Consider the following 24,779-nt stretch of genomic DNA (forward strand, 5'->3'; position numbering starts at 1 on the left):
TTTTAATTTTCGTTTTGTTGTTCATTTTTGTAACATCTTTTTTAATCAACTGTTTGCAGTCGCTTCAACATCCCAAGGAACGTTAAAAATTCATGATTTTTTACATTACAATTACGTGCATATAAGATTTTTAAACACACACCGTAATAAACGCACATATTAGCGAATTATGTAGACTAATTATTTATTTAAAAATGGTTTTTATTTCCCCTTTGCGATAAAAATCTTGACAAAGCAGTTAAAAATTCTCGTACAAAACTTGCAGCTCACATTTGGCCGCTCCAGACAAAATTTAATACAAAAACAAGTTAGAACGTTGCAGTCGGGTGTCACCGACAGCGAAATACTCTGATACAAATTCAACTTACCAGCTAGCCGACGGCAAAAAACAGCGTAGGCGTAGTCAGCCCTTCCTAATTTGATAGATATAACTCAGAAACTTCGGAAGATATACCAATTTACGATTTTTATGTGGTGGTCGTGGCCGATGCCGATCTTTTAAGGACACCGCCACCACCTACCAATATTATTTGCTGATAGCAGCTTTAAAATTTTTGGAAGATATGTGGTTTGCTCGATTTGCGATTATCGATTTGATCGTTTTCCTAGCCTCCTAGTGGGCGCAGCACCCCAATTTTAACATTTTTTTGACGAGGGTGCAGACATGTACAGTACGTGTTCAAAGTTTAAAAGCTCTAGCTTTAAAGATGACGAAAAACAGACAGCATTACGGACATTGCATTGGACTAATATACCTTTATACCTTCGGTATCAGAGTACAAACATATTCCATCCCATTCACAGCACCCTCTCCCATTTCACCTGTACTACAGACTACTCCTAAGCTAACAAGTAGAAAAAGTTACAGCTGCAAAAATACTTATTATTTAAAGAAGAAAAAAAAAATGCACACACATACACACACACACACACACACACAAAATGCGACTGCATTCCGAGCTTATTTGGGGAGACTTAAATTTCTGGTTTGGTTTGCCATGGAGCGTTTACAGCTCGGCGAAGATATTCTCCCTGAAGTCGAGTTCAGGGTGTGCCGAGTGAGTGGACCCATGTCCATAATCTCTCGACTTCATTGAGCTGCGTGCCGAGCTGGAGCTGAAGCTGGCGTTTCTTGGGCTGCTGCGGCGCATCCGCACATCGAGGCCGGTCATCTTGTTCAGCGGCTGTGTGGGATCCAGCTCACAGAATGCGCCCGCAATCAGATCGGTGCCGTTGAGCGAGTTGAAGCTTTCGCGCTTGGAGCCGCGCGTGGAGATGCCGCCGACGCCACCACCACCAGCCGCATGATGCGATCCGGCGCCGGAGCTCTTGCGACTTAGCCGTCGGCTATACTGATACTGATAGGCAGGCGGGGGGACGGGCTGAGCGGAGGCCGTGGCTGGCACCGCGGCGGCATTTGTCGCTGGCGGCAAATTGTTGCTGCTACCGGGCGTATATCTGTCGTAAAAATCCTGCGGCACTTCATCATCCTCCAGTTGCTGCTGCTGATGTGCCTGCAACTGCAGCTGATGCTGCTGCTGCTGTTGCTGTTGCTGATGATCCTGGAGCGTGGAGCACAGACTGTACTCTGTGGGCTGACTGCTGCTGGAGAGCGACATACTGAGCGGGTCACTGCCGGGCATCACCAGCGCTAGAGATGTCTTATCATACCCACAGCCGGAGTCTCGTTTGGCTTTTGGAGAACGTTGCGCGTAGAGCTTGCCAATATCGGGTAGCTGGCGGCCAACACTGCCGCCGACAGACAGACGCGCCTTTTCGCCGATTTGCTCGCGTTGGATCATCTCCTGTATGTCCATGCTGCGCTCACGCTCCAGCAGATCGATGATCTCCAAGTCCCGGTCTAGTGTGCTCGAGGAGAAGGTGGTGCTGCTGCATTCGCTGAACGAGACATCCTTGCGACGCATACCGGTCGAGTTGGGCCAGCGCTGTGGTGGATGCATCCTGCTGCTAACCACGGAGCTCTCTTCGCCATCGCCATAGTTGCTGGTACCGCTATCATCCAGCAGCGAGCTGTTGTTTGCATTGCAGAACGTCGATCCTGTCAAATTGGATACTGAGTTGTTAGAAACGGACATTGACTCCATTGCCGCCTGGTGGCGATTATGACCGTGATTGCCGTGCGGTTGCCGACCGAGACCCTGTGCTGGATGCGGGTGAGCGGTGCCGGGCGTCTTGATGCGGCTGCTGCTGTTGTTGCTGCTGCTGTTTGCTGGCTGCTTGCGTCCCGATCCATTTGTCGCATGCCCGCCATCCGAGATGATGTTGATCTTCACATCGTGCTTCTTGCCACGCATATTTTTGCCGAGATTATTAACAACGCCAGCATCGCCAGGGCCGCGTCCACTATTCGTGTTGCCACTGCGTTGTCTATCCCGTTCCCGTTCCCCCCTATCCCTATCCCTATTTCTATCCCTATCCCTATCACGCTCTCGCTCCTTGCTGCCGGACTGGCTCTGCCTGTAGGGTGCACCGCTATACCGATCAGTCGAAGTTAAGCCGTGACCCTGACCACGCTCATGACGCAACGATGATAAGTTCCCCTTGGACAGCGTCTTGGGTGGCTCATTTGCCGCTGTTTGTCCAGTGCCCACAATGCTGGTGGTATTTGTGGGCTCATCCTTTTCAATGGAATCGTCACGCCAGTCCTCACTGCGACGCTTTGACTTCATCTTCCGCTTGGCCGACAATCGAAAATAGCCGCGCAGACGCTCCTGTTCATTCCTGAGAGAGAGAAGTGAGAGAGAACCAAAGAAAAGTATAGAAAAACGAAATGTATTTACAAAATGAATGCAGTGAAGCAATAAATTAGATTCGTGTCTGGCACGAATCTTCGCTTAGGCAACTCCATTAAAATATAAAATACAAAATACATTCCAATCCATTCATATGCTCAAACAAATGATGATACTACTCGTATGCTAACTAACAAAATCATTGAACACTGTAATGCAACGCAGTAAAATAGCAAACTTACCTTGGCAATATCTGTGAGGCATAAATACAAGGAAATATGACTGTGGGCAGAAATGCAACCCACACAAACATCAAGTAGGTAAAATCAAAATGCTTCTGATTCTCATAGGTCTCCTCGAGTGAAAGCCGTGCGAATCTCAGTATCATCAGAGGGCACAGACAGACCACCTGGGTGGCGGCCATGCTGCCAAAGTTGCGCTGCTTGCGCTTCTCACGGTTCACGTCCAGCTCGGCGCTGTACAGATCGTAGGAGCGGGTGCTGGTGCCGTGTCCATTGCTCAGGCCAGCCACGCCCCCGCCGCTGTGCGTGCGCGGCTCGGCAGATGTTGTCGAGGAGTTCCTGTGGAGTTACAAACAAGAACGAAACGAAAGGAGGAGAAAAAAAGGTACGAAAGACAAGTAGCGAAAGGTGAGCAAGAGAAATGTGCAAAGAAAAAGTTGTCGAGGAAATCGAAGTCATTAAACTGCCATTGGGTTGGAATTGAGCTCATTAGCAACGGGGCAAGCAAGATTGCTCAGGTGTCACGTTGCCCAGTGGCTCTCTAGTTACCATATCCTCTCCCCCTTACACAAGCTTGCACTCAACCAGCTCAATCTCAATCCGTTCACAAAATTAATCAGCGCAATTAGCAGTGTTACGACTTGCAGGATTGAAACCCAAATCGAAGACCAACGACCCAGGTGTGTAATGAACTCAATTTTTACCAATGCCCGACCATCCCTTAATATTTAAACTTAATGTAATACGCCCAAAGGTAAAACATTGACAGCAATTATTAGCCGTTTTTTCCTTTCCTTTACGTATAATTTAAAAATGATATACTTTTGTTAGCTTTGTACATAAAGAGATATCTGTATTTCTGATAGTTAGAGGGCCTGAAAACAGTCAATCAGTTGAAACCAAGAGCTAGTTTTTGTAACCATCACTATACAAACATACATATATAATATAATTATTATGTACTGCTAATTCTCAAGTTATCTGAAGAGAGGCTTCATAATCTCCGTTTCTAATATAAAATTAGAAAAAAAAATTTTTTTTTTTTTTTTAAATTTGGCAAAAGTTTTTGATTTTCTACTAAAACTACTTAGGATAGAAATTTTTTGAATGAAAATTTGAGATTTTTTGTCACTATGAAAGATTTTATGCAGGTTTAGTATAGTTATCACCTTTGTCTCATGCGAAGATCAGCGCGATGCTCGTACATCATAACCGCAAAGGGTCCGTCCGGTGGTCGCAGCTCCTGCGAGGTACGTATATACAGATAGGATAATAAAATGGCCGGACCGCAGTACCTGAAAGCAAACAGATAGAATACATTTTCGGACTCGAGCTATTGTTCAACTGTCGTCGACATGCGGAACCTACATGATTAGAAACAATCCCCTTGAATATTCTTGCATGTCATCCATCAAATTGACAACGCACAGACCAATGCCATCCAGCTGCGGCATGTAGACCTGCAAATGAAGGATAGACAACAAATACACAATCAACACACTTACGCATATTATAAAAAACAAATTTCGAGCCAAGTCAAAAGGTCAACGCCAGGCATTTAATCAAGCCGTATGACGGTTATAAATTTGACTTTATAATTGCCTCAAATAGTACACGAAAACAAGTTTGAATGCTGTTTACTCGACTGATCCATCTGATGAAATTCTCACAAGCTTTAGCAGCTTTCCATTCTCTAATAGTTTTTGAAAATACATCAACATCAACATGCTAAATGAAAATAAATCTCATTTAATCAGCTCAACATAATTGGTACTTCGGCCATTGCAGTTAACGTAACAGTTAGCCAGATCTGATTACAGGGTATCCTGTGCAATTGCACAGAAATTTTGTTTGGTCGGTCACACATTATCGATTCCCGTTTCAAAACCAGATAATTGAATAAAATTTCCATTAAAGTTTGGTACACACGAAAAGTTCAATTTGCTCGATGTCCCTGGCAATGGCCCTGACTGTGGCATGGACTTTGGCCCTGGCCTTGGCTGTGGCAGATGTCGTGGCTTGTGACCAATGACTGCGCTCCAACACCATATCTGCTTCTGTTTCTGTTGCTATTGCTATTCCTGCTTCTTCTCGCCCACCCAAAGTTGTATTGTTTATACCCATAAGATTCTCCCACACTTAGAGTCGATCTCCATGCCATTGGCTTGTTGTCGCATTTTGCGTAATTGTAATTACACATACACATTCAAGTATGCATATGGGCGTCGTGTGGTAGAAGGATGGGGGTGGGAAAAACCAGAAGCCGGAAATGAATTTATGGATACAGACTTATTGCCGTAATGGCCCAAATGATAACACACATGCGTCTCAGCTGTGCACAAGAAAAAAAATATATTTATATATTACATTGCGAGTAGACATAAGAATTGATGGCAAGAATGTTTCTTATCTGAACCTTAATGGAAAAGTTCTCAAATTACTCGAACGCAAGCGGGTTGGTATTGGTCCACGGATTACGTATACGTCGAGTGTACTTTCAAAGCATTATGTGGTGCAAGCAAAAGCTACGAATATTATGTAAATATACAACATATTGATTTACTTTTGCTTTTTTGCTGCTACTTGTATAAATGTAATAAAACCTTTTCGAGAGTATTGCATCTACTGCAAGGATGTTGGTACCAGGAAAGTCATTGCGTGTGAAGATGTCTGCTCCGTGGAGCTTTACAAGGCAGCCGTGGCGGGGGTTGGCGAGGGCTATCTTGCGGCTAAGCTGGTCGCTCTAGGCTGCAGCGAAGTTCCGAGTAGACCTCGGACAAGCATCTGGATTCCGGCATCATTGAATGAACCGGACCAGGTGTTGAAAAGTTGCAAAGATGCAACTCACCCTTCCCAACCCATGACTGGAATGTGGTCAAGATCGAGGCCATACAAGGGCTGATGAATCAGGTGGTGGTGGTTCTGAATTAGAAATCTCTGCACCGATTGAAGCGGCCAAAGTTGAATGAAGCTTTGGCTTCAGTTCTGTCACCATAATGGAGTAAACGTCCGTTTCGGCGGCCCTGGGAGACTCTGCCAACAAGCCAGTCGACCAGAATCCCTCGTCAGAGGCATCCGACGAGCTGGAGCCAGGTTATACGTCTGATGCGTCGGCGCTGACCCGGTGCCTAAGTAGACGAGGAAGTAGACGAGGTCGATTTTCTACTGTCCGATGAGGAGGGCAGCAGCAAGACGGTGCTGAGAGTGGGATCTAAAAATATCATTGCGTCTTCTGCAGATTAACATACATCACTGTAGCAGCATTCACTACTCTAATGCTTCACTTGGCTGGTGGTGGAGTCGACGTAGTGCTAGTTCAAGAGCCTTGGGTAATTGGAGGAAAGTTTTGCCGGCCAGGAAGCGACATGGTAGTTCAAACCGAAGGTAAAATAAGAGCTTGCATTCTGGGGAAAAACAATAGTAGTATGCGTGAAGCTCTAGTTAAACCCGATAGGGCTATTCTCAACGTATATGGCTCACAATAGTACTGAGCCAACACCAGACGAGATCACACAATCTGTCGTCCTAGAGTACAAGAAACATTTTAACTTCTGAATGTGTAATACGAGAAATTATTCTACTTTGGTCGTTAAAAATCGGAAAGCGGTCACAGACCTGACCCTTGTGTCTGACGACCACTCCTTCTCTGATCACAGGTACATTGAATTTGAGCTTAAACAAAAACTAGATCGATCCCTTAAGGAACACCCTACGAAAGGACCAAATACTTTCGCTCATCTCTGTTATCTCACAGACACTCACAAGGGAATGTAAGTTTATCTTTAAGCCTACAAAAGATTGTACCATTAGTAGGCTCCTGCCCAAAAAATAACCACCATGGTAAACACCTCAAGTCTATTTTCAATGTCTAGTTCGGTGGAACACAAAAAAGCCGTTTAAGTCTTCAGGTAACGATAAAATACGTCCGCCCAACTACAAAAGGCGGACACAACATCTACATGAACTACTACATGAAATTTTGAAGAAATTTCTTACGACTGACCAAATCCCACCCTTTTGGCTTCAGTCAACTATCACTATCATATCGTAAAAGACCAAATCATCACATACCAGTTCTAAAGACGTTAGCTCCATCAGTCTATCATATTTTATGTTAATAATATAAGAACGACTCATTAGTCTCCACCTCACAAATTCGATTGACTCTAAACTTATCTCTGGGTCCTAACATGCCTACTGGAAGGGCAGTTCTACCGATTCAGCTACCATCTCGTGGTCAACATAAATGAAAAATCTCGAGTAAAGAGTATTCCCTGATAGCTTTCTAAGACATGGAAGCTGCTTTTCACAACGTCATTCCACAGGCGATAACTGGAGCTCTGTTGGAACTGAAAATTGACTTGAGAGTGATAAACTGCTTACTTGCAGGACTGTGAAATCTACACTTGGATCGTCAACTCTCTCCAGGTATGTCAGCAGACGAACGCCTCAAAGGCGCGTCCTGTCTCCCCTCCTATGCAACATACCAGTAAACAGACTGCTGCGGGACATGGAGAAAGGTTGCCACACTGTTGTTATCTTTATAGGAAAGTACTCCCAGAACCTATGTAACCTAATGACAAGTAAATAAAAGTATTGTCATTCTGGGCAGATAAATGTGGGCTAGGCGTAAATTACACAAAAACCGATCTTGTTCTCTTTACAAGAAATTATAAAATGCCTCCTGTTCTCCTCCCAGACTAAAAACATAACGCTCTCATTCAGTAACAGCGCCAACTTCCTGGCGCTGACACTGGATAGGAAAGTAGACTGGACAGGCAACGGTCGCTTTATACACGTGCAGGACATTCGTTGGAGTCAAAAATTTTCCGAGGGCTATATAAATAAAAATTTTTTTTATATAGGGTTATAAAATTGTGGGCTTGCTTAAAAGCCACTCAGAAGCAATTTAACAAAGTTCAATGCATCTCAGATGCTTTTCTTCTGGGATATTTCATGTTTTCAAAGACAAGGCATGGAAAATGTAATATTCATGGCCTGAGGGAACCCTTAGTCTGGATTGCTCAGGAGAAAGGTCATGCATCTATTCTAGATGGAAATACAAGAATCCTTAAAAAAAAGATTACTGTGCCACTAGTACAACCTAATACACTCTTCCGTACGTACTTCCACCAAAGGATGAATGGATCCACGGTATCCTCAGACCACCCGCTGTCGTAAGCTTCTTCACAGTTGGATTAAAGCTGGATAACAGTGTAGGCGGAGGCATCTGCCCGGAGCAACTCAATATACAGCTATCTTTCAGTCTTCGGAAACACTGTAGCGTTCTTCAGACCGAAATACTAGCCATAAGAGAAGCACTTAATTGCCTAACGAGGCTCGAAATCAGCTCAGGTAATGTTAACATATATATTGATAGCCAAGCGGCAATCAAATCAATCAGCGCGATATCAACAAATTCGAAGTCAGTAACAAGCTGTTGCAAATCTCTGCGCAAGGTGGCTAAGCAGCATGTTATCAGCCTAATTTGGGTGCCTGGCCAGACATAAAACATTAAAGGCAACTGCAAGACTAATGAGCTAGCCACACAAATAAGGAAAGTATATAAATTCTTCTCCCTACCTGTAAGCTCAACATCAAAGAAGAGAATAAATATACGCAGGTCTAATGACACAAAACAGAGCAGAGCAAAACAGGCAACAGAGCTGGTCAGAGGCAGTGGGACTCCGACAAGCCAGATGTCTCCTAAGTGGTTATATTCTTAAACGATTTAAGCAAGTTAGCCATGAAAAAGAACAGTCGAAGGATACTTACCGGTCTATGGACAGGACTCTGTAGAATAAGAAGTCACCTAACTAAACTAGGGATATATAGTAGCGATCTTTGCAGGTTTTGTGAAACAGAGGAGGAATCCTCGATGCACATCCTAGCAGAATGTGTCGCCTTAACTAGAAGAAGACGCAGCGACCTAGGAATGCATGTTTTAAATTTCGGAGACATAGATCACCTCAACCAAACAAAGATCCTCACGTTCGTAAGGGAGTTGGGGCTGATGGAAGAGCTATAGGCTCAGAAGGGGGCACAATAGATCTAGAAGGTCGCGTTGCACTAGCCATCTGTCAAAGTTGGCAAACCAGTTGGACCAGCCAAGATTGCGAACTTTATAAACGCAACGGGCTGGATCCCAGTTCACATGGGTGCCAGAGAAATCCGAGTCAAATCCCAAACGCTGCCACAATGGGCCAAGCATGGCCTATGTGTGTCAACCTTACAGGTTGACAAACGCCTAAACGAACCATCTGATAAATTTGAAATATTGGGCTAAACATAAGGCATAAAATAAATTATAATATTGCTTTGATAATGGAAATGTCAATTTTTATTTATTATTGAAGTCCACAAGTCCGGCACACAAAGATATTAAGATACTAGACTTGTATTTGTTAGAACGTTAGTGTTTGACGCTTTGGTCAGTTGTTTTAGTATTTTTATGAGTCATGTTCATCGAAATACTACAACAACAAATACACAAACATAAAATAAATCACAAATTTTGGTTGGGATTGAGGGGTTTAGTCTAGAGTAAGTTCAACTGCAAACTTTGCCTAAACTGAATAAATGTTCATTCGCAATTAATTGCTTTCAGCTTGTTCTTGAAACTAATCCTTATGAATTTTAAGACAATATATGAATTTGATAAGCTTTGCAATTGTTCTGAGTATCTCTGGCCAGCAATTTATTGATATTGAATAGAAATAGTTTTGAAATTTTAAGCGTCTTTTGTGCTCTTGCAGCCCGAATGAGTGCAACACACATATATAAATACAGTTAATCTGGCCTACAGAATTACAATAGACGGATTGGTTCAGTTCAGTTGAGTCGAGTCCACCCAGGTGGCCACACTTCAGGTTGGTGGAGCTTCAGTTGATTTGATATGTTTACGTACTCAAGCGTTTGTGTTCGTCGTATCGTTACCGATTTACGTGATTATTCCTCAGAGTGGCCACCTGAGCTTTGTCGACTGGCATCAGACATTATTTGCAACAGGGATTGGACTGTGAAGACGTCAAGCAGTCCTCGACCGTTTCTCGTTAACAAATTTATTTTGCTTAGCAACTTGGCACTTTCTTCAACTTTTGATATGCTCTGCATATGTTTAGTGCACACACACACTCAAATACACAGACACACACACACACACACACATACATGTGCACACACATCATTAAATAGTAGGGCACTTGAAAATGATTTTGTGTGAGCAACTATTTTAAAAGTTTCTCCAGTTCCCTGAATAACAGAAGGCACCTCCCAACTAGAATAAATAAGTACGGCTGCGGGTCGGGGGTGGGGTGCTGAACTGGCTGAAAAAGTTTTGCCAAAGTTTTAAAGAACGAAAATTACATTAAGTAAACTACGAGCAATATGCATAAGAAAAATAAGCAAAAGTTTTTGGCCTGGCCTGGCCTGGCGAGGCCTAGCAACAAAATGTACAGCGAAACCTTTTTCAGTGGAATCAGTGCTGCCCCGAGAATTCGATGCCCAACCCTAGAACATGACTCCCTATTCCGCCTGCCCACAGCCGTCATTTGGGTAATGAACTGTTAGCGCTGTACAATCTGGCTAAGAAATCTGTTTTGAATTCCCTCGCCACCACACAGCAAAATGCAAATAAAGGACAACATCAACGACAACAACAACAACAACGGTGACATTGACAGTGATAGCGACGATGACGATGAAAATGATGACAAGAATTAGGATGAAGATGAGGATGATGCCTTAAACGAGACATTCTGCGATTTTATTAGAGTTGCGGTTGCGGCCAAGCGAGACGCCTACGGACCACGCCCAACGTTACGAGTACGGTTACGGTTACTGTAATGTTTAGGGGAACCATAACGGCTACATCCATGGCAACTTAAATGGGAACGGGAACGGAATTGGGATTGGGAACGAAACGGAAGCTGTACGCAATTTAACGAGTCTTGCGGGCATCTGTTTGATACCCCGCACAGTCTCAGACAGACCGTGGGACAATGTCATCACAACTGTATTGTGGCGCTTGGCAGCCTGTGTAGAAGATGTTGATATGATAAGCCTCCATCTAGACATGATGAATGATGGCCAGGTCATCTGTGTGACCAAAAATAACTTTCAGGTTTCGCTTATTTACCTTCAAGTCAATTAATCTATAAACGCATTTTTGCCAATGGGTTCCTTTAGTATTTGAATACATTTAGTTTACCCATTCGGGTTGAATTCGATTCTTCGGAGCTTATTATAGAGATTATAGAGATCTGTATCAATTTTGAGAAATAGCTTTAAGTTCAACTGTAAATTGTCTTCGAGGAAATCTCATGAATTTAGAAATAGAATATAATATGATATAGAATTGAAATAATGAAATAATTGATATAAATATATATGTATATGTATATATATATATATCAATTCTATGTCATATCATATTTAAACACAATTTTATGTGAACTACGCTTCAAGGATTCATACATTTTCCCAAGTATTCTCTGATTTGCTAAACTTTTTCATCATGCGAATACTTCTTTTTGTTTTTTTCTTTCTCATCTTTATTTACTTTTTGTTTTCGTATTTCTTTTTACTGAGTTTACTGTGCACCGTCTGTGACTGTTTCCGTTCGGCTTTTAAGCTTTCTCACGCCCATCGCTTAACAGCGGGAATGATGTAGACTGTGAGAGGGGTGGGGTGGAAGGAAGTGGGCGTTGTGCGGCCATAACGAATCTGTGGTGCACCCCATTTGGCATTTCGTCGTCAATTGAGTCGAGTTATGATTATTTTGGGCTCAAGCAGTGCAATTGATTTGCTGCGTATGCTTGCCACAATTCAATTTGACGGCAGCCGTAAACAGTTTATGGACGCGTCGTGTCCTCTTCAACAAGTGGCAGCCACATTAAATTGCCGCACATTATTTGAGCTTTGCGCCACACCCATATCCACACACACATTCACACAGATACATACAAAGCCATTTAGAATTTAGCGCGTGTTTCAAATAATTCATTGAGTATAGCGAAAACTGAACTGAAAGAGAGACTAAGGCCAAAAGCGTTGTATGAAGCAAGCGCATTAATAACAATTTATTTCCATCATGCCAAAAGCAAGCAACAAGCGGGCAAACATCTAGGGGCGAGCAACCGAGGTAACATTCCACAGATTCCAGCCGCAAAGCTAGAGCCAGATACAGAGCCAAGAGAACAAGCGAATGGAGATAAGTAGGAAAATGGTATGGCTTCGGAGTTGCTGATGTGACTAGGAACATGTTGGGTGGAAATAGGGATGGGTATGGGGATGGGGACGTTGGTTGGCACAGACAACAAATTGCAACAGCAGGCGCAAAAGTACTCGTAAGCATAATCGTGCCCACTGTCGTAATTTTGACATTGACGAATTGTTGCCAAAGGATATCACAGGATATCAGAGGAGCGAAGAGCGGACTGTGTCTGTGTGTTTGTGTATGTAAGCTTGTTTGTGTCTGTTGAAAACTAAAAATAAAAAGCACTTAATAATAATTTAATATAAGCTAAAACGAGTGCGCCCAATGGTGTCCTCATTTCGCTGATGACCACCAGGAAAGCACATTTTAAATAAATGAGTTGATATAAGATTAGCCTCCCAGAAGGTGTAACCATTTGCATAGCAAAAATAAAACCATTGATATTTTATTTTCAAACATCGATATTTCATTGGAGCTTTTCGCGTTCAAAACATGTTACGATAAATACGATAAAAATAATATATATATATCAAAGCATTTCTAATACTAAGGTATTCTTCGCTTATTTCAATAGATTCAAATGAAATTTACAACCTAAGACTTATTAAAAACAAGTTTTAAGATTCGTGTATATAGCACAATTATGTCAATCTCTTTTTAGCTAACTTTTAGCCTCATGGAAAGCCACTGTCTTCACACAACCACACCCACACCCATAACCACACATACACACATAAATGAATTGAAGAAGAAAAACGCACTCACCGGAGGCAATGAAATTTTGCCAAAGGAATATACGATCTAAGCAATATTAACATTTTAAATATTTAAAAGCCTTAATTCAATTAAATGTCGTTTGAAGTCAAAAATTGTATTACAAATGGGACAGGATGGGGACCTTGGCATATGTGTTATTAATTTTCTTTTTAATTATAAGCAAATAAATTATTGCCCATAGCAACAAGGAAGCTCATGAAAAACGTAAGGCTTTCGTTTTTAGAATTTCCAATTTCTTTTAAAGTTTAATAATAATAACAATAAAAAAAAGAAGGAAGCGCAGAAAATGTTTCGATGCATAATTAAAATCAGTGCGCATTTCATAATTTAAATTATAATAAGAAAAACAATGCCAGCAGAATGGGCACAGATTACAACGTAAGTAAGGGCGAACCCAGCGGTAGAAGGGTGTGACATTAAAACGCCAACGACCCCGAGAGCAATAACAACAGTGGTCACCCAAAAAAGGCACTGCAGGGGCTTAATGGCCGTAAAATGCTTGCCAAGCAGACCATCCAGACAAGGTCAGGCCTGAAATCACACAGAACACAATACATCCACACACACACACACACACACACACATGACGGGGCAGTGGAGCATAAGAAGCACACGGAACCTGACCAGGACTGTGTCCGTACGCTTATGATAATAACACAATTATGTACTTACATAATTAAAGTCGTAAAGTGCACAAAAAACACAAACTAAGAAGCAAAGTAAACAGAAACACACTCCAACACATACCCACACACACTACTGACATAGCCTTTAAAAATGTAAGTGACTCGACTTTGATTCCAGAAAGATCCAGCTGAATCGTCATAATAATTTCATCAGACCCAATTTGAAAACAGTTCCACAGAAATGCGCGAAAACTAACTCAAAGAAAATAAAATGATTTTTGGATCGTATTTGAGGCTAGGCTATGGAGGCCTCGATGCCCAAGAAGATGGAAATTGAAGTCAATGCTATTTAAATCTTATTTTAAGGCATATACGAAAACGAATGTCCAGTAATCAGCGACCTTTTCATTATGTTTGGTGTCTGCAAGTGTCTATCTATCTATGACAGACGAAAATTAATAGACTTTCTTCAGATTCATAGGAATGAATATTACGCGATATCTTGCGAAATTGCATTGAGTGATATTAAAGCAAGTGTAACAGCATTGTATCTATAATATGTTACTACAATTTTTGCTAATATGTGCTTCACAACAAATCATTTATCGAATAATGTTCTCTTTGAATTATAGATATGACAGCGAAACTAGATTCCAATAATGTTTGAAATTCTATAGGGGAAATATTCATTATTAGTGATAAATCCCAGAAGCATTGAAACTTCTAAACATAAAATCGAGCCAAATTAATGAATATAACGAAGAGCATAACTATCGTTATAGGTAGAAGTTTTATTAACTGAAATATTGTACATTTTTGTCTCCCCTGTCTGATATTAAGGCGTATTTATATTGATTTCCTACATTTCATGTTCTTGTCTTCCAATTTGCAAACCTCATTTGTTTTCATTTGACAACAAATATTTTAGTTTTTTATTGTTTTTGTTATATTTTGTAAATTGTTAGCTGTAAAAGTAGATGATATTAATATTTTATGCTTATTTGCATGACAACGAGTAGCAGTTGCAAACAGCACCAGCATACATAAGAACAGCAACAACGGCAGCAGTAAAAGTAGCAATAACAGTAGCAACAACAACAAGTGGTTGATTTTTTAGAGCTGTTAACAATGGCAACAAGAGACGGCAAAAACCTTTTGGCCAATGTGAGTGCGTTTGTACGTGTGTGTGTGTGTGTGTGTGTAACTGTTTGCTATACAATTTCTGAATACGAGTACATTTGTTAAAAGTGTTTGGCACTTGAAGCTGTTTTGTATATTTGTATTTTTGTCTCTGTATCTTGTAACTTGTCTGCTTGCAATTCGGCCCGGACCCCTTGGCATTCGATAGGCAGTCAGGCGAACGATGGGCAAAATGCAGAAGAGCTTCGTCTCTGGGACTTTGAGCTGCCGGCAGACTACAAAGCATACATGTATGTATAGTGAATGAGTGAATGAATGATACGTGGGCAGCATGTATAGAATTCATATATACGAATATGATGGTGTCTCATTTTCTATCCTTCGGACTGGTCTTAGTCTGAAAGTTGCCTACATTTGTATATGACCTGGTAATGTTATTCTAATACTCAGCGCAAATACAAATACATATTCATATTAAGTTTCGTCCGGAATTAAGTATTTAAATTATCTATATCAATATTTTATACACATATATGTATATATAAAGTTCTATGACCTGAGTGACTGATTAAGTTAATTTTTAAGTTAATCATTATACACCTAAAATATGTCAGAACATTTTGTTTATGTCATATATACTGCAGTAATATGTTAAAAGGGAAGCATTTTATGCTGGCATGAATAATCATGATATGGCTAACCATTTGTTGAATGGAATTTGATTACAAATGCATTGCACAGTTCGTAATTCGTTTGTTATGTGTACATAGGATATGGGATATACTGTTCGAAACCCGTTCAAAACACGAAAAACAGACAATAAACCCCAACAAGAGCAAGAAGTGGTTTACAACAATAAGCCGCTTACAGAGTATGCCTATAAGGTAAGCAGCAACAAAGGCATCAGCTGAACCAACCACTTGAGCAAGCAGCAACGGCACATTAAATTTCCAGGACGTTGAAACATCGTAAATTCGGGTGAAGTGGTCAGAAGCGATATTAAGGTACGCATAGACGATGCCGCCACGAGCACACACATACTCGTACACATTGCGAGTGCATTTACTCTCAACCAACTGATTTGCTGGGTAAAAAAATATTTCTCTGAAATTAGAATAGCTAAATATACATAATATTTGTAAAATCAATATGGTTAGTAATTTCGATTCGATTTTGATCATTTATAATAGCTTAATGGACAGCTTATGGATATACAAAAACTATGACAACCACACAATCAATTTTATTGGCCCTGTCAATAGCAGAGCAGACTTATACATGCAACTCAACATATATATTGTTTATACTGATGAAAATTCTAAATATGAAACAAACCGAATAAGTGTAAATTTGTAAAAGCGGCCAGGAGGTTAGAATTCCAAATCTATATTAATATGAAATATGTCAATGTTCTCATCTGGAGTATATGCAGTTGAATAGTGGAGCCAGAAATCAGTGAATATTTTGTTTGCAATTGTCGCACAATTCCCTAAGATGCGGAGCCATTGAAATAACGTTGCATAGCGAAGAAAAAAAAATCGAAACTACAAGTTCTACACAAGCATACCTCAAAGTAGGTGGCATGGACTACTCACAACAAAAGTCAAACGAAATCTCAAATAAATTTCGAATCATATCTTCTGCAACAAATCAACAAGCACTTTACTGCAGCTGCACTACTGAGAGCAATTCGCTTTTATCCAACAATGGCAAACAGCTACAACAACTCCAGCGAAACATTTGAATGAGGTCGACTATGATATACCCTGAATCCAGCTGTTTTATACAATTTATTTTCAATGTAAAATTTCCATCTAAGAAATTTGCGTGAATTACTTGATATCTTATGGCAGGCACAACCACAGTGCGCATTTTCTTATTCACAAGCCGAGGCTAAACTGAACGCATATCTATAAAAATGCTTTTACCTGCTAAAAAAAAAAAAGAGATCAGTATGAGAATACGTTTTTGACTATAACTTAGGTGTTTCTTATCCGATTTTGATTAAGTCTGTCCATTGGAAATCGAAATGAATAGATATTCAATAAACGAAGGCAATTATATATAAAAATAAACAAACTTTATCTACCCAAGGTAGACGAGAACTAATATTCCAAATTTGAAGTCTATAGATTTTGTAGTCTTTGACAGCTGCGTGTCTATACATACGGACGGATATGGCTATATCGACGGCGATACTTCCTTCTTCCTGTTGCACACTATTGCACAGACCCATATACCCTTTTTACAAACTTTCATTGGGTTCACTGTATAACTATCAAACTCCAGCTGATATATGTCTCATCTAAGTATGCTTAACATTTCCCCCCACTGTAGATGTGTCCTTGCAAAGGAAGTTGGCGCATAACCCATGTGCATACATTTCTAATTTAACGATAAGGTACATCATTTATGTTCACATTACTTACTTTAAACTATACACAAATATTCCTTCAGGTCTTTTTAATAAAGTGTGCTGGCATAACATCAAAGAGATACATTTTTTATTTGTTGAATAAAAAATGACATGAATTAGCAAAAAGAAAAAACACATTCAATGGCTTCCTGGCATTGACAATACACTGGATAAACTTTTTCTGATGAAACGCCGGAACGGTGCTTATTTGCATTGTGCCTATCTATGTGTAGTATTATAATGAGTTCCACCTATATACTGAATATCTTCAAAATAACTAAATTTCTTATTTTCAATATTATAAATATGTCAATTAAAAGAGATAGAACAAGTAAGAACGTTGCAGTCGGGCGTAGCCGACTACGAAATACTTTGATGCCATAGGTAAGTTCCCTAGTAACCTTCCTTCCAAGTTTGGAGATATACAGTTTTATTGAGTGGGCGTGGTTATCAAATTTTTTATCGATCTTTTATGAGCATATTAAATTTCCAGGGTCGAAGTTCCTGGGGGCGGCGGGTGTGTGCGCGTGAATATATATATGCCGATCTCTGAAGGAGGTTACCAGCAAGTTACCTTCCAAGTTTCGTTGCTCCATCTTTAAAATTATGGGTGATATGCGGACTTATCGACTTACACTTTCCGAAATATCGACTTTGGCTATTATGGGCGCAGGTGTGGGCGAAGCAATTTAAATTTTTTATCGATTCTTCAAGGCGACCAGTAATTAACCCACAAAATTTGATGCCTGTAACTTAAAAACTCTAAAAGATATTGTCATTTATGGAATGGGAGCCTGGGGCGATGGTGGGCGTGGCATATGCTGATCTTTGAAGGATATTGCCAGCAACCTACCAACCGAATTTGGTGTTTGTAACCTTAAGACTGTGGCAGATATGTGGCTTTATCGATGTGCGTGGACGTTGCACTTTAAATAAATGTTCCAAGTGTCAAGTGTCTATATCTAAGGGTGTCGAAAAAAGTTGCGTTCGTACAGACAGAGAGACAGCATGAGGGACATTGCGCAAAAGCAATATACAATGATACTTTCGGTATCAGAGTATAAGAGGTAGCACATTAATATGCCATGTAAGTCCCTAACAAGCGGTGTGAGAAAAATGTTTCGAAGCTACAATCTTCGTTGAAATATTAACCTATTAGATTTAATCAATATTCGAATCTTATCTAATTTAAAGCTCTGAAGTCTTAATAGTGAAAATATTAAGGTTTTGGAGGAAAGACACACAAGTATTGCCTATGGTGAGTATAGGGTATTGTCTAGTTGCTCACATGAAATATAGCACACATGTTCCATGTTTCGCCATGTGGTCGAAATTCCCACAGCTTGAACAACAATTTGCATGGGTTGTTTGGTCCGCCTACTAAATAGCAATTTAATATGGCCTGGACATACCCACTTACCCAGGGCTAGAATATGAGGTCGGCTAACAAAGTTACAATCATCATAATAACAATAATGATGCCCAATATAAAAAAACAAAATGTTCCTGTCCTACTGCGACTACGAGGCACTTCCATTTCCTGTACGGGCTGAAGTCGCATTTAATAGATCAAATGTGAGTGTTACGTTTGGAAAATTTGTTATATGTGGCCCGTAACAGAATACCAATTAAACAGTTATTGCATTTGCCGTTCTGGCTGCGACAGAAACACTCGAATTGCTTTTTGGTGCTCATACAAAAACAATCTCAAAGTATGAATCCAAAATAACTTGTCAAATTAAAATATTTTCTTTTAATACACTAATTGGCTACACTGCTTACAAAATATCACCGGTCTAGTCACTTTATATATGAAGAGTAGACATAACTACACAAGTAGAACTAATATGCTGCAGCCACAAAATAAACTAACTTTTGTAACTTTTTTAAATAAGACATGAAAGAAATCTAAGCAAACTTTTATTATTAAATTAAACAAAAAAAGAAAAACATTCCAAAACCTTTCTAACGCCAAACAATATTGTTATTGAATTCAAATTCATTCATTTTGAATATATACGACTGATCAAACAGTTCGCTTTAGTTTCATTCATGGTGTTTAATTTAGGGAAGATCGCAATTATATGCTATCCTATAACAATCCCAATTGCATGCCTTTTTATTAGAATTTTTCATTAAGCTCACACAAAAATTAATTTTTTGTCAGTTTTAGTTATTCTTCTTTTCGCTTAAAACAAAAAATATCTCAAAATCCGATTATGACTATTTCAATGGGAGCAAGATGCATAAATATCCTTAAAAACCTCTAAAGACAATTTTTGAGTAAACAAATGTTCCAACATATATTATAATGGGGTCTAACACAACTTCTAAAATGTGTCTCTCTCCGGAACGATGAATAGGAGTTAAGTTAAGCTTAAGACATATAACATATGTGTATAATATATATATATATTTATATATATATACATTTGCATTCCTCTGATCCGCCTAACAATTTACTACACATTGTTAAATGTTGCCCGATGAACCCTAGCACAATCATTTAGGGGTATAAGAATTTGTGAATAGCACTCGCACCCATTGTAACCGCCCCATCCCCTGCCTCGCTATAGCTAATGCCAAACCCCTAGTCTGTTTACGATTACTTTAGGCATTTAATTTTTGCGAGAAGTCACTTGTATTTTCATAGGTCGTAGCCAGTAGCATAATTTCGTTTTCCAAGCGTATATCCGGGAAAGCTCAGTGGCTGATCACGAGGGCGGGTGCAGAGCTGGGCCAGTCAAAGCAGTCAGCGTTGGTGATGCCCCCAGGATTAGGAAGGGCTTCATGCCAAAGTCAACGCGAGTAAGCGGATATTCGCAACAAGACGTTGCTCTACTACAACCACAAATAACATCAACATCAACAGCAACAGCAACGGCAACGGCACTGGCAACAACAGCAGCAACGTGGTGAACATAAATAAACTGTGGAAACATTGTTGTGGGCCTTGGCTGGTCATGGGTGTGGCCAGGAGTGGCAGGACTGTCAGGATTGGCACAACTCTGCATACAGCATGCATATTTGAGCCCTTTGAATTTCATTTGCCGAAAATGAAGACTAGAATCCAGGGCATACAGAAACTTTTAGCTAAGCCAGTTATAAATCCTTTAATCTCATTTTTATCTGTATATAACTTGTAATTAGTTAACTGAGTTAGTTGACTGACTGCGGTCGACACCCCCTGACAGCTCAGTGGCAAGATGCAAATGAAAAAACCAAATAAGAAAAAAAGGGGGAAAACGCCATTTAAGCGAATGACAGATTGGACTTGATGTAGGAAAAAGGATTTATTTTTTATGCCCTGAATCCATTAAAAATTGATCAAAATGGGCATAACAAAGGCAGAAAGCATATCCATTTACAAAATGTATACATACACATATGGCTGTACATGGCTTTACGCACATTTTATAAACTTGAATATCTAAGACGTATAATTTATGATGGGTACAGAATATCAGGGTACGGGGTATCACGAGCTGACTGATGGAGCACTCTTACAAGGTAATTTGTATCAACGTTGACATTTTCATTGCACAACATGCGACTCCAATAAAAATATACAACATTTTCAATTTAAGATATATTTTTTTTTGTTTTGTTTTTGACACAAAAAAAATACTTTTTGGCACGTTTTGACAACGATAAACAAAAGTTGTTCATCCGCTAAAATCGTCGTGCCACAATGCCCAAACCCGTAACTAAATCTGCAGCTTACTACGCAGTCCTTGTATGCTATTTTGCCACGATAAACAAGAGCACATAAAACTGTTATCTGGGCCAACAAAAATTACCGGCAAATCGACAGAACGTTTTCGAAAGCAAGTCACGAATTCATTAATACAAGAGAAATGAATTTAACGTTTAAGCAAATCGAAACAACTAAGAACGTGCTTATAGAAATACAACACTTATTTTCCAGAAACTTTTCAATTATTTCAAACAAGTTCTCAAACATAGCTAATTTTGTTGCTAATTTTTTACCAACTAGCTGTCGCACATTCACATCAAACACATCAAAATGGATATCAAAGTGATTTTCGACCGTCCATTGTTAATCACACAAAGGAATGCTAGAGATTTCAGGAACTTCATTGACACATGACGAATCAAAGCTCACACACACGTACATGTGTGTGTGTGTGTGTGTGTGTGTGTGTGTGTGTGTATGTGTGTGTGTGTGGGCTTGTGCCTGGGTGCGTATGTCAAAGCAATTTGTTGAACCCAAATAGCAAAATATCAAGCCAAATAGCACAGCACTTCTACCCTCTTCAGCGGCAATTTGGCCATAACGTATAAGTAAAATATTCATAAATTGCACAAAAGGCGAACCCAAACAAGATAATAAGCCCTTTACCAGGGCCCGTGGGAGGGTGACAATGGGGGAACTAGGTGAATGGTTTCTGTCTGTGTATATTTCTGTTTGGACTCCTAGTAGTGCCTTCGCATTGAGCTTATATATACATATATTAAAATAATGAAATTATTGACGACTGATTGAGTTTGACTGGCTTATAAGTACGCACATACACACACATACACACACATACACACAGAGACTCAGACTCAGACTCAGACTCAGACACACACACGCATAAGCGCTTGATGATAATCGACTTTTAGGCATAAATATTATAAATCATCGCAATTATCATTTTTATTATTATTACAAGTAGCAGTATCATCATCATATTGATAATCATCTCTGTGTGTGTCACTTGTTGCTATCATCTTGTCAGTTTTACGAGTCCTAAAAATTCACTGAATTGCCATATAAATTATTCAAATTAACGTTTGGCGTCGCCTGAAACTTATAATCATACAGCCCATGCTTCATAAATATCGCATATAAATGCTCGTAGCAACTAACCCAATAAAAAATGATGTATTGGCTGTCGGAAGCGTTTGGCAACAACAAACAACGCACCCGTAGATAATTAGTAGTACTTAAGGGCTTGGCATTCTATGCTCCTAATGCTAGCTCTACAGCTCAAATAGCTGGCAAATTTAGACCAGCAAAATCAAGTCCTAATTCTCTCATTCGCATCGCATTATTAGCTGACATGAAATGATAAATGATATACCCTTTGCTTGGCACTTTTATTCGTGCTAAATAATTAATTTAACAACATATTATAAAATTTGCTTAATGACAATAAGAAGATTAGTAATATTGGCGGGCAGCCCTAAATATATTTAAAGTCGGCTACGACTATACATGAAAATCAAAATTGTCAATTTTTATTAAAGAGCGTAAAAAGCCAATTTTATTATAAAAAAAATGTTATGACGACCGAATGAAACTTAAAAAAATGCCCTTAATTGTACAATTTTCAAGTCAGTTGTTATGGAATCTTTTAGCAGTTCAAACGTTATAAGAACCGTTAATTTGCTAAACTAACATCAGAGTGAAATAACAACGGCAAATAATTCTCTTGATTCAAAAACTGGTACTCAGGTCGCAAGTAACCCAATTCAGGTAATATCAAATTTATAAGCTTTATTATCAAACTATAATTAAACTTTATTGACTGTTTATTAAATTTTTTCCAAAAGCTCATATAATAATGACTTTCTGTCAGATTTACTAAATAATTAAGGCCATTATGGATATTTAAGAAATAATGGTGATATTTATTTTTCGTTCAATAATATAACTTAAAGTCTCCAGCTCCTAAGTATTCCAAAACAGGTTCCCACTCGTAATACTGTGCATTATACAAATTAAGTGCTGGCTCAGTCACCAGTCTCAGATCGTATGCAATTTAAAGTGCGATATGACTGTGTGTTTACTGATCAGGGAGTAGCATATTGGTTTTGTCACAGTGTATCGTATTTCAACATACGTTTTACAATTGCAGGGTATTTAAAATGCAGTGGTGCAGTTGCTTTTGACTATTTTCGATAGCAAGCCAGCAGACACACAACAACAACCATCACGAAAGCGAGAAGGGAATCTGGGACAGCAAGAGAGCAAGAACACGTTGAGTGTATCAAAAAGTTGTTACACTTTATGGCCCATAAATATATATGTACAAGTACTATGTGTGTTGTCGTTGCCGTGGGCTCACTTTAAGAGCCCATGTTGCAAATATTTTGGCAGCAAGATGCAAGCACAGTTGATATTTGACAATGTTAACGAGTTTCAAATTGGCCCACACACACCAGCAGATCAAAAACCCAACCCCCGACCCCCTCAGCCTGACAACCCTTCACCCTTTATGAGTCAGCTGAACATTGTCAGACGCTTCGCAATGAGAAGCAGCAGCTTGCCAATTTGCCAGTTTTCAGTCGCTAATCAGGCCGTTGGGATTTTTTCACACAATGCTGTAAATTTGCCAAGTTTTTCCATGAACGCTAACGAAACGAAAATGCGTTGGTTTACGAATTACCTAACCACATGAGACACACTGAACCACAGAACTATTCCGCGAACCGAAATTTAATGCGTCTAGCTTGGTTTCAGTACACATATCGAAAACTCTTGCACTAACCCAGCAAATTCGTTCCCAAGCTTGAAAAGTGAGGCAAAGACGTTAAGTCAATGTTTTTGTTTAACATCCGATCAGCTTGAAAATCATTTTCAATACGCAACAAGTTTCCCTGACTTCAGAAACTTCACCCGAGAAGCCGGGAAATATCTTCTAGTAGATGTATACATTTTAAACACATTTTAAGCTTTCCACATATTACAAGATCCAATCGTCATTTGTTAAGCTTATTTCAGCTAACATCCAAAATGAACAAGAATATCGTCTGTCTTGGGTACACCGAAGATAATATACTATTGTAATTATTCTGCTGACATTTAAATTTTAGTTGGCAGTTTGAATTATCGAATATATCGCATCAGAAAGGGTAATATATTTGTAACCAAAAGCTGTAAGCAAAAAAAAAAAATTAAATAGAATAGCTAACTAAAAATATATAAATTTGAATATTATAATAAAAATAAAAGCTAATAAATACTATATTTCTTTGTCTTTAAGTTAACAGCACATTTTGAGGCGAATTTGTTTCTAGTACTTTCAATATGTTGATAAATTTCATGAAGTGTATTAGAAGCATAAAGAGTTTGTCGCCCTCTATGACTGTCGACCGTCAAATAGCACAGCTCAATGCTTTAACGGTCTGCTGAATTCACTTTGATCTAGGCAGGTACAAAGCACACACATTCAAATATCCTCACACACACAGAGATACGAACACTTTGTATCGCGTAATTTTTAATAAAGCAAAAACCCATTGAGCCTCCACCCGCTCTCGTTAATGACTCACCCCGAGCTCCACGTAAATCGTATATATGGGATAGGGGAGCGCAATCACCATGCCAGTTAGCCAGGTGGCACAGCAGCAGACGAAGCCGGGTATGCGGCCCTTGAGCGGATCGTTTAGCCAGCGCATGCGATCCCAGGCAATCAGAATGTGCGATATCATGGCAACATGTAACGGTATGTCCTGCAAGCACAAAATGAAGAAATACAGAGATACACAAACATTACATATACTGAGTACACTGAAACAAAAAGCATGAAAGTATTTTCATTCGATTTAAATTAATCGTCAAAACATGTAGGTTCTCCCTTAAGTGTATTAAAATTA

At 39.6% G+C, this 24,779-nt stretch overlaps 1 protein-coding gene across 1 annotated transcript in view; it reads right to left on the reverse strand.

The window, feature by feature from the left end:
- Positions 1-912: 912 nt before the first annotated feature.
- LOC6565441 overlaps positions 913-24,779 on the reverse strand; it is a 60,699-nt gene continuing 36,832 nt past the window's right edge. Inside the window, exons 3-7 of the mRNA XM_032738219.2 lie at positions 24,456-24,635; positions 4,364-4,455; positions 4,165-4,290; positions 2,996-3,334; positions 913-2,742 (exon numbers count right to left, since the gene is read on the reverse strand). Coding sequence (XP_032594110.1) covers positions 1,008-2,742; positions 2,996-3,334; positions 4,165-4,290; positions 4,364-4,455; positions 24,456-24,635 — 2,472 coding nt within the window. The 3' untranslated portion in view covers positions 913-1,007. The remainder of the gene's footprint in view (positions 2,743-2,995; positions 3,335-4,164; positions 4,291-4,363; positions 4,456-24,455; positions 24,636-24,779) is intronic.

The sequence above is a fragment of the Drosophila grimshawi genome, unplaced genomic scaffold, assembly GCF_018153295.1.
Source record: "Drosophila grimshawi isolate 15287-2541.00 unplaced genomic scaffold, ASM1815329v1 contig_1006, whole genome shotgun sequence".
Lineage (NCBI taxonomy): Eukaryota > Metazoa > Arthropoda > Insecta > Diptera > Drosophilidae > Drosophila > Drosophila grimshawi.